At 34.2% G+C, this 12,186-nt stretch overlaps 1 protein-coding gene across 4 annotated transcripts in view; it reads left to right on the forward strand.

The window, feature by feature from the left end:
• The window catches only part of PPFIA2 (PTPRF interacting protein alpha 2), a 501,565-nt gene that overhangs the window by 302,506 nt on the left and 186,873 nt on the right, over window positions 1-12,186 (forward strand). For all 4 annotated transcript variants that reach the window (XM_040234485.1, XM_040234487.1, XM_040234486.1 and 1 more), the window contains exon 6: window positions 4,015-4,089. In XM_040234485.1, coding sequence (XP_040090419.1) covers window positions 4,015-4,089 — 75 coding nt within the window. The remainder of the gene's footprint in view (window positions 1-4,014; window positions 4,090-12,186) is intronic.

Here is a 12,186-nt window from a genome sequence, read left to right on the forward strand (position 1 = left end):
GGGGGATTTCTAATAGCTTAGAACTGAACACACATTTTTAAGAGTCTCCGCCTGAGGCAGCATAAGATATTAGTAGCAAAATCTGCTTTCGGTCTTTTTTAAAGTAACTGTAAGTTCTCTTAACTGTTACTTGAATAATTTCTATGGACATTAATAAGCCAATATGATGATAATATTCTTTGGCGATTAGTAAGGCTTATGACATGATTTCAATTTTGTAAAATTTCAAAGATGAAATTTTTAAAATTAATAAGGCTTTAGGATTTTCTAGAGTGGGAATTGGGGCACTTCATTGTAAAGTATCTGACAAGTTCTGAGCACTAAAATCCAAACTAGGGATTATTACTCAGTTATATATAGATTTTGAGCGTACAGATACTTTTGCTCTATTTAATATTTATATCCATACATATTTTTATCATCAGTCTTTCAAATGTTCTTAGAGCAGGGGATTTTGTGCATGTATAAGGATAACTATAATTCTGTCTTTAAGATTATTAATAAGAAACTGTATCTTATTTTTAATTTTAGTATGAGGGGCAACTAGTTTATGAATAATTTTGAATAAAACACAAATGGATATTATATAAAAATCCCTATCTATAATATCAACTAATATCAAATAGTAATTTAATATATTTAATGTTTACTTTCTTATTATATTTCTTTTCTTATTATAAAACTGCATTAATAAGAATTAGCAAGACTGTACGTTTATAGAATAGTTATTATGTGTTAGACTCCTTGGCATATATTTGCACACTTTCTTTACAAGTAAGGTGTTCATAGCGCTGGAGTTCACATGTCAATAACAGGCTATGTGAAGCAAAGATATATACAATGTGATACGGAGTCACAGGAAAAGTTGCAACTAACTGTGCTTGAAGAAGTAATAAGAACATCAAGAATGTCTTCACAGAGGGGGTGACATTTGATCTGGGTATTAAAATGTGTAAGGGTTGTTAGGCAGAGAAGTAAAGATACTCTAAGCAATATGCTCAATATGTGAACTAACCAAGAGCTTTGAAAAGAGCATGGCCTATTCAGAGAAAATCTAACAGTTTTGACTGACTTGAATGGGGGTCTAGAGAGTGAATATGGCTGTTCCCCAGATGTCCCACATCACTTAAGTGAGGGATGCTCTTATGAAAAAAATGAATAGAAGGCAATAAACAAAACAACACTTCGTACAAATATGTGTACATTTAAGAAGAAAATGGTTGTTGTACAACTTAGGACCTAAAAATAATTTAGTACGTATTAAAGATCAGTGAGCTTAGCATAAGCTATTTCATACTGTGACCATAGGAACTGTAATATGGTTTAGTAACCCACCAGAAGTACCCTGGATGTTGCTAAATTCAAGGGCAACTGAACTGATTATCAACTAAGTAATAACAAATAGCCTAAAGGAAAAGTATTATGAGCTTGAACTTTAGAGTTAGACTGAACTAGACAAGTGTCTTAAGTTCTCTAAGCTGTTTTCTCTTCTTTTGAATGAAGAGAATAGTAATACCTACCCTACCTAGTAGAGTTGTCTGACATATAAAGCTCCTAGCCAGTACTTAGTAAATGACAAATGCTCAGTAAATGTTAATGAATGTTATTATTAATGATAAATTTCAGCACTTGACAAAAATTACAAACTACATAAAGATATTAGTATCACTGTTAATTCACATGCTTATTTAAATTAGCATTTCATTTAATTATTGAGGGGCTGACATGTGCCTAAGCATCTTCATAAAAAATTTTCCTAACTATGAATAGCTCACAGTTTCTTGTGGAGATCAGGAGAAGTGAGGAGAGACTCATATAAACAAGTACTTACAATATTCTATTTTAAGTGCTATGGTTCTTAACATAAAACATACATGAAAGATCAGAAGAAGATGTAATTAAAAACTTTGCCACAGAAGGTTTAGAACACAAGAAGAGCTAAATAAAATACAAAGACTGAGCATAGCTCTGGACAATTGCAATGACTGGCAGTCTTCATTATTAATGTCCTCATTTATATATTCACTGAGCTATAGGGAAGAATACACACCAATTAGCTAAGACCAGCAGTGATTTTGACATAGTTCTCCAGTATGTTTACCAATTTTGTGGGCTAGAGGAAACGAAAAATGTATGTCTTTTAAATATAGTACTCTAACCTCTTTATTTCAGTCTAAATGTGATCTGATTAGTGTTGCATATTTTGAGATTAATTTACATTTTGACTATTTCATACTGCTCTTCTCATCAACCAAGATTCTCAGATTTTTATCAGAATACCCATATTTTATATCTAGTATTTTAGGAAATGGTGCATAAAACTTTACAATCATCCCTGTTAAATATCAAGAACATCTACTAAGATTTCTGTTGAAATCTGCATTCAGCATATCAACAGTCCTCCTCATTTTCATGCCTCTGGAATATTTGCTTTGTTTGCATCTTCCCAAGCACTCATTGAAAAAAGTATTTCCCAAGTCAAATCATCAAAGATTTCCTTCTAATTGTTCAGTTATTAATCAATTCATGCCTTTTTATGAACAGTTGGATATTTGTCTAACAGCATTGGTACCTGGCAGCCAATCTGGCATACTTAAATATCATGAAGGATCTTGTGTAATTACATTTGATATCAAATATCCATTTATGCATGTATTATTAATTTTCAGATTTTAAACATAATGAAATATAATGAAAATATCAATGAAATTAATATCAAACTCCACTCAGGCATTAATTCTTTCTTATTTAAGGTGTATTTCAAGAGTTAAGTACAACCAGTCACCTTAATAATTTCAGTTTTCATGATGCTGTATTAAAATAACAGATTTTTTAAAAAAATTCTAATTAGAGTCTAGATTCATAAGCTATCACTTGTTTTTTTATGTCTGCTAACTAGAAAATGTACTTCAATTTTAAAATTATTATGTATGTAGGTTTCTAGATATTCTGTGTATTTAACTTAAATCCCCAGTTAAATCTTACTTAAAAAAAGAAAAAATATTAATTAAACTATACCATTAATAAATTAATAAAATTGAATTTTATTATATAATTTATTTATATAATTACATATTAAAATGCTTACTGTTATATTCCCATGGAAAATCAATGTTAATCATAAATAATCTAAAACTCACCATGAGTTCTGTTTTATTTATTTATTTATTTTTTATGAGTTCTGTTTTAAATTAAATCTATAAATTTTGTTGATTTTTTTAAGGAAAATTAAACTGCTGTAGTCATTTATTTTAGTTTAGACAAACTTCTTTCTCTGAGCTTTTGTACTTTTGATGCATTTAATATGAAGCATATCTGTAAATCTGAACATAAGATAACTAAAACAATTTTAGAAGTTCTAAGAAAACAAGATCAAAGAAACTCTTCTCTGAGTTTCATTTGTATATGAAACATTTGGAAATCATTACTTTCAAACTGAATGTGCATTCTTTGTTTCTGTAAAATATAATGGTTTAACCTTTGGTATCTGAAAAGTAGTTAGGAATTCCAGAGTAATTACATACTTTCCAATCCCTCAATAACAATGTAGACCTCTAACTAATACAAAATTAATTTTGTGAGCAATGGGCAACAATTTTCAGGTTCTAAGAATCCTTTGCTTTTAGACAAATTATTTTGTACTAAACATCAAAGGAAAAAACTTATTTTTTAAAGCAGTAAAAGTTTTTTGCCTGTATCTTATGCTTAATCAGTGACTGTTTTTCAGATGAATTCATAATAAATTTTTGAACTTTGCCTCCACTTACTATGTATCAGAATTCAGTACAAGAGGAGTTGATCTTAACCGAAACACTAGAAGGACTTGCTTACAAGAAAAAAACCCTTGATACAGTCATATTGTGACAACATAGTCATAGGATTCCTGAGCACTTACGGATATAAATAGTTTAATAGCTTGCCAAATGTGACTGTCTCTGGTAATATTAATGGATTCAGCACAGTTCAATATGTATGGGATGTACATTACTGCACATATTTTGGTTTTTCTTCTAGGTAAGGGAGCGACTGAGGGTTTCTTTAGAAAGAGTCTCTGCACTGGAAGAAGAACTAGCTGCTGCTAATCAGGAGGTAACATACCAAACTTTCTCCTCTTTCGAGGTGCAATATCGATAACATTATATCCCTTGTGTTTCACGTCACGTTGATTAAAACTGTCACAAAATATAAATTACATTCTGTATATGCCACTGGACAAGGCCTGTTCAAACTAGTGGCCAGAGTTATGTTTTCTGATTTCTGGTGATTCAGATCTGTCACTAAGAGATGAAAGGAAAATTATCAAGAGCTAGTGATATGAGAGCTACTGAGATGGGGATTTAGAAAGACTGCAGTAGGAATGCCAGTCCTTTTAAGAAGTAAAACACAGCTCCAAAACTGGAACACACGGCAAATATCTGCTAAATTAGGAAACTGTTACAAATGAAGCCTCGTGCCCATGTTTAGTGGCATCACTGAATCCACTCTTTTGCTCTCATTCATGACGTTAAGAAAGTATTTTATAATCATCCATGAGATTTACAGGGTTGTTTTTCCTTTAGAATATTTTATTTCCTTGGTTGTTTGTCTACCAATGAACTTGAGTCATTGGATAAGATATAGATGAGTGATAGATAGATAGACGGATCTCACATTAAATGTATACAGGCCACTTAAATAGCCCTATCTCTTTCTGTCTCTCTCCTTTTCTCTGATAATTTTTTATAATTATTTACCAGGCTACCTTTTTGCAGAAGTCTGTTCCAGGAATGTAAATACAGGTATTATTATTACTAAACAATTTAGCAAAACCTTCCTACTTTTAAATACTTAAGCAAGTGGGAGGTCAGTGTCCCTAATTATAGGTTTACCAAGAGATTCTTAACAAAATAATACATTTACATTTCACATAAAAACAAGTATATATTTACAACCATGCTAAAAATCTTGTCTGGTACAAACTCCCTTGTTCTTTTTTAATTAGCTAGGCTAATGAAATGAGCTTCTATAGGCTTTTGTTTGTTCTAGGTTTAACAATTTAAACTTCAGAAATAATGCATTTCCCATTCTCACAGATGATTTTGGAGTTAGCACTCTTTAACACTTTTCTTTATGTAATCTATTCTTCGGAGACTTCATCCATATCTCCTTTATCCAAGACTTCAACCATGCCTCCTGTGAAAGAAAACCAAATCTATAACTCAGCGTTCATGCTCTTTTCTGAGCTCCACTAAAGGTTTTAAAAATTGGTTTGGCATCTTCAAGGGCTCTGCTAATGTTTGTACAGATTGTTCTCTGCCACAGGTGTCCAGCAAGCATTAATCAAGGATTAAACCATTTAGGACTTAATAATGAAGACATGCACTAAAGGGACTGTAAACATTTATAGGCACCCACTTTTCTAGTTTACAAAAAGTTACCATGTGTGCTGACAGGCCTCCCTAGGTTTCCCTAGTGCCCCCTAGATTCTCTATGGCACGTTAATGAAGTGAAATAAGTGGTCTTATTAAAAAGAATATGAGATAACTATATGTTCTGTTGTGAAAGCTCCAAAGCATTCTATTATGGAAAAGGAAGAAGTTGCACAGAATGCTCCCAATTTTGCACAACTACAAATAATAGCAATGCAATTTTTAAAAATTAATTAATTAAAAAAATAATGCATTATTATAGGACTAGAAAAAAACCTGGCCAAACTGTTACCATTAGTTGTCTTTGGTGTTTGCAAACATGTACTATATATTTCTATAGTCTTTTTTAAATAACTTTTCATTGTACTTATAAATAAATGAAATAATAAACATTTTAGAGTCAGATGCCATTTTCCATATTAGATTATTCTATTGGTATGTTAATAATAGCAATAGCTAATATTTATTGAGTGCTTTAAATCTCTAGGCTTTAGGCTACATACACATGTATCAGCAGAATAATACTGGAAGTTCAGTTCAGTTCAGTCACTTAGTCGTGTCTGACTCTTTGTGACTCCATAGACAGCAGCATGCCAGGCTTACTAATGTTATTTTACAAGTGAACCCAGAGAGATTCTTTCTCCTAATGTACCACTATTCTCTCTTACTTAAAAGTGTGATTGTCTTTAAATTTATCTTAGCTCTATGCATTCGCAGGGTTTCGATGCATGCATTTAACCTTATCCTCACTCTGTCCTACATTCATTCGTTCTCATTTTTCCATATACATCAAAACCACCATAATTCAGATCTTCCTCATTCTCAACTGGGATATTACAGTAGGGTTTCTGAAGGTATAATTCTTCAAGGTTAAATCTACTAAGCAAAGCTCCATTCATACTGATTATTATCATATTTTCTGATACATAATGTAATCTATGCCATATTAATATACTACTAACATAATGATATAATTTACACATTCAATTCAGTTCATTTCAGTTGCTCAGCTGTGTCCGACTCTTTGTGACCCCATGGACTGCAGCACTCCAGGCCTCCCTGTCCATCACCAACTCCCGGAGTTTACTCAAACTCAATTCCATTGAGTCAGTGATACCACCCAACCATCTCATCCTCTGTCATCCCCTTCTCCTCCCACCCTCAATCTTTCCCAGCATCAGGGTCTCTTCAAATGAGTCAGTTCTTCATATCAGGTGGCCAAAGTATTGGAGTTTCACCTTCAACATCAGTCCTTCCAATGAATATTCAGGACTGATTTCCTTTAGGATGGACTAGATGGATCTCCTTGCAGTCCAAAGGACTCTCAAGAATCTTCTCCAACACCACAATTCAAAAGCATCAATTCTTTGGCACTCAGCTTTCTTTATAGTCCAACTCTCACATCCATACATGACTACTAGAAAAAACCATAGCTTTGACTGGATGGACTTGGTTGGCAAAGTAATGTCTCTGCTTTTTAATATACTGTCTAGATTGGTCATAACTTTCCTTCCAAGAAGTAAGCATCTTTTAATTTCAGGGCTGCAATCACCGTGTGCAGTGATTTTGGAGCCCCCCAAAATAAAGTCTGACACTGTTTCCACTGTTTCCCCATCTATTTGCCATTAAGTGATGGGACCAGATGCCATGATCTTCGTTTTCTGAATGTTGAGCTTTAAGCCAACTTTTTCGCTCTCCTCTTTCACTTTTATCAAGAGGCTCTTTAGCTCTTTGTCACTTTCTGCCATAAGGGTGATGTCATCTGCATATCTGAGGTTATTGATATTTCTCCCGGCAATCTTGATTCCAGCTTGTGCTTCTTCCAGCCCAGCATTTCTCGTGATGTACTCTGCATATAAATTAAATAAGCAAGGTAACAATATACAGCCTTGATGTACTCCTTTCCCTATTTGGAACCAGAGTGTTGTTCCATGTCCAGTTCTAACTGTTGTTTCCTGACCTGCATACAGGTTTCTTAAGAGGCAGGTCAGGTGGTGTGATATTCCCATCTCTTGAATTTTCCACAGTTTGTGGTGATCCACACAGTCAAAGGCTTTGGCAAAGTCAATAAAGCAGAAATAGATATTTTTTCTGGAACTCTCTTGCTTTTTTAAAAATTTACATATTTATGAATGTTAATAATATAATGATCACTACTACTAGGGCTAATAACTCTTATTAGCCCTATTTCTCTGAGTCATTCTAACATCTTGTTAAATTATAGTATTCATTGTTTTGAAAGCAGCCAGCATTTTTCCTGACTCTAAATCTTACTTACGTTAATGTCTCTCTTGGAATGTGTCCACAACCCCAATTCACCCACTGAAATCGTTCTTCCCCATTTAAATTCAAGTTCAGATGTCACCTTTCTAATGAAATCTTTTATGATTTCTATCCAATAATCAATGCTTCTTAGTTTAAATTGCTTAATCTCATTGCTTCAGCATTTGTTTTGACTGTTAAACAAGTATTAGAGTTTATTATATACCTGTCTAAGTCTCGGTTGTTAGTTCCCTGAGAAAGTGAGCTATGTCTTGCTTATTTGTGCTTACTTCACTCAGTGGAAGAGTGAAAAAGAGGAGAGTGAAAAAGTTGGCCTAAAGCTCAACATTCAGAAAACGAAGATCATAGCATCCGGTCCCATCACTTCATGGGAAATAGATGGGAAAACAGTAGAAACAGTGTCAGACTTTATTTTTTGGGGCTCCAAAATCACTGCAGATGGTGACTGCAGCCATGAAATTAAAAGACGCTTACTCCTTGGAAGAAAAATTATGACCAACCTAGACAGTATATTAAAAAGCAGAGACATTACTTTGCCAACTAAGGTCCGTCTAGTCAAGGCTATGGTTTTTCCAGCGGTCAGGTGTGGATGTGAGAGTTGGACTGTGAAGAAGGCTGAGCGCCAAAGAATTGATGCTTTTGAACTGTGGTGTTGGAGAAAACTCTTGAGAGTCCCTTGGACCGCAAGGAGATCCAACCAGTCCATTCTGAAGGAGACCAGCCCTGGGATTTCTTTGGAAGGAATGATGCTAAAGCTGAAACTCCAGTACTTTGGCTACCTCATGTGAAGAGTTGACTCATTGGAAAAGACTCTGATGCTGGGAGGGATTGGGGGCAGGAGGAGAAGGGGACGACCGAGGATGAGATGGCTGGATGGCATCACTGACTTGATGGACGTGAGTCTGAGTGAACTCCAGGAGTTGGTGATGGACAGGGAGGGCTGGCGTGCTGCAATTCATGGGGTTGCAAAAGTCGGACACGACTGAGTGACTGAACTGAACTGATTTCACTCAGTACAGTGATATCAACTTTGTGATCAATATATATTTGTCAGCTTGCATTGTATAGAGTTCCTTCTATTTGGTGTTTTCACATTGTTTCTTGGGTATTTCCTTAATTAGGTAGTTGGAACAACTTTCATCATGCTCAATAAACAGCACTATATTGATCATGTGTATAAAATAAGGATGCTTGTCCTTTCAAAATATAATTATTGAGCAACTACTATGTACAGAAAATTCTGTCTCTGATGGTAGAAATAGAAAAAAATGAAATGATAAATAAGCATTATGCAAATGTTTATATGGACTTGCCTGGTGGCTCAGTGGTAAAGAATCAGCCTGCCAGTGCAGGAGACTCAGGTTTAATCTCCGGATTGGGAAGATCTCCTGGAGAAGGAAATGGCAACCCACTCCAGGATTCTTGCCTGGGAAATTCCATGGACAGAGGAGCTTGGCAGGCTACACTCCATGGGGTCTCAAAGAGTTGGACATGACTTAGTGACTAAGCAACGACAACAAAATGTTTATATAATTTGTCCTCCAGTGATGAAGACAAACATATAAACATATTAGTAAAATGTATCTTAGTACAAAACTAAATAAATATAAAATAGAGACTCAAACAAAGTACAAAAAAGCAGAGATATGAAGGGTATTTGTTTTGAACCAAATTATCAGAGAAAATTTCACCCATGAAGAAAAACTATGATTTGGCTTCAAAACTGTGGGGAAACATTTTAAGCTGAGCAAACAGTATGATTAAGGAAACCTGAAATTACCTGTTTCAGAAATAATGGATGATATTGTATTGGTAAGAATCTAGGTATGAAAAAGTGTGGAAGAGGAGGAAAGAGAGGATAATAGGACTCAGATTCTAGAAAACCCTGAATGTCATGCTCAGAATGTGGAATTTACTCTTTATGAAATTAAAAAGCACTGAGGTGTAGTTTTGTATTTGTTTTGTAGTGTTTTATTTTTGGTTTTGGTTTTTGGGTTGGTAAAGTGAAATGCACTGAAAATGTGTTCTTTTTCTCTTTTATAAACTGTGGAGTTAGGATGGAGTAGAGCTGAAAAGTTGACAATCTGATATGGCTAGCTGACATAATGAAATGTGATGTTTTCAAATCTGTTATGGAAAATTACACGGTAAAAGCTAACTATAATGAGGAATTACTATTTAAGGGGTCCAGAATCTCAGTTTGTGAAAATAAGAACATTTTTGAAGTTGAATGGTGGTAATGATTATATAACAATGTAAATCTACTTATTGCCACTTAGCTGTACACTTAAAATGTTTTAAATGGCAGATTTTATATACTATTTATCACAATAAAAACTAATTATAATACAATAATACTAAAGTGAAAACGAAACCACAAACTTTAGTAGTAATTAACTGTATGGACATGAATGAGGAAAAACAGATGGTATTACAAAAAACTTCCTAGAGATATCCTGCCATTTACAACAACATGGATAATGATGAACTTTGAGGGCATTATGCTAAGTTAAATAAGTTAGACAAAGAAAGACAAATACTATGAGATCTCATTTATACACAGATTCTAAAAATGTCAAACACACAGAAAGACTAGATTGGTGTTGCTAAAAGCTAGAGTTTGGGGAAAATGGGGAGATGTTTGTCAAAGAATATAAACTTTCTGTTATACGATGATTAAGATTAGGAGATCTGATATACAGAATGGTGACTATAGTTCACAACACTCTTATCAGTTCAGTTCAGTCACTCAGTCATGTCCAACTCTTTATGACCCATGGACTGCAGCACTCCAGGCTTCCCTGTCCATCACCACTCCTGGAGCTTGCTCAAACTCATGTAGTATACCTGAAATTTACTAAGAGTAGGTCATAAATGTTCTCAACACATACACGCACACACACACACATGTGAAGTATCAGATATGTTAGTTAGGGCTTCCCTGATAGCTTAGTTGATAAAGAATCTGCCTGCAATGCAGGAGGCCCTGGTTCAATTCCTGGATCTGGAAGATCCACAGAAGAGATAGGCTACCCACTCCAGTATTCTTGGGATTCCCTTGTGGCTCAGCTGGTAAAGAATCTGCCTGCAATGCGGGAGACCTGGATTCAGTCCCTGGGATGGGAAGATCTCTTGAAGAAGGGAAAGGCTACCCACTCCCGTTAGTTAACCTTATTGTATTAATCTTTCATAATATATACATATATCAAATATTCACATTGTATGCCTTAAACTTATAAATGTTTTTCATCAGTTATATATCCATAAAGCTGGAAAAAAATTTAAATATTCCTAGGGAAAAATATTTACCTAGAATTTTGAGGGTGGCTACAAAGAGCTTGTCAGATGAAGCTGGAGGAAGAAAAGAGAAGCAGGCAGTATTAGAGATGGGGATGAGGCTGCAGAGAAAAGCAGACCTGAGTCTGGGATGCCTACAGCCTGGCTTCATCCTGTAGACAACGGTGAATCAGCAACAAGTTTTTTTAAAGGGAAGAAATAGAATCAGATTTTTAATGTTGCAGACTAGCATACAAGAATTACAGCTAAAATTTATATGTCTGAGTCAATATACTATGTTTATAGTTCAGACAAAAATCACTACTGCTTCTTGAAAGAAAGAGGACTCCTGTTGCAAAATACCCAACTTAAACAGAGAACTTGAACAATCTGGCATTTCTTAAGTTCTTTTACTAATGGGAAATACTAATAAATGAAAGAATCAAAACAACATTGTAAATAAATACATATACATAATGAAAATTTGCTGTTATTTTATGCTTCTTTGAATAGCCCTATAAGGGCAGACTGTATTGTTAACATTGAATACATCTTCCAGGCCATTGTCCTAAAAAAAGTGAGTCCAGATTCTTTAGACAGAGAAAATGCAATCAAGTCTTTATTTCTTGAAGAGTACTTTTGTTATTGCTTAAAACTGGAAAACTACAAAAAAAAAAAGTACAATAAAGGGAAGTGCAGAGCAATAAATAGATTACATTCTAACAATGTGTTCTCTTTTAGCAGAAGCCCGTATGCTTTTTTAATTAGTTAATTAAGCCAGACAAAATGGATTATTCAGAAACTACAGTAAAAGCTCAATTGACAGACTAATTTCACTGAGTGCACAGCTGTACTTATTTTAAAAGCTTTTCTACATGATTGTATTATATCTAAAAAGAACTGGCACATTTAGTTGTAGACTGTATTTTTATGTTGCTTTTATTGTATATTTTCATTTTATTCCAGCCACTGAATCTATCAACTTTCAATAAGAATTATCTTAAGGAAATTAGCATTTCATGTTACTTCATCTACAACCAGCCTTATTCCTAAAGTCTTATTTCCTAAGGAAAAATTAAAGAACTTTATGGGCAAACCAGGTATCATTCACATTCAGAATACTGGATCAAGATGATGAGAGGGGCTAGAGACAACAAATTCACATTTGAGGAGTTTATGGAACTGTGGAATATGGCCATTGTTTTAAGTACATTGCACT

This window comes from Oryx dammah, unplaced genomic scaffold, assembly GCF_014754425.2.
Source record: "Oryx dammah isolate SB20612 unplaced genomic scaffold, SCBI_Odam_1.1 HiC_scaffold_29, whole genome shotgun sequence".
Taxonomy (NCBI): Eukaryota; Metazoa; Chordata; class Mammalia; order Artiodactyla; family Bovidae; genus Oryx; species Oryx dammah.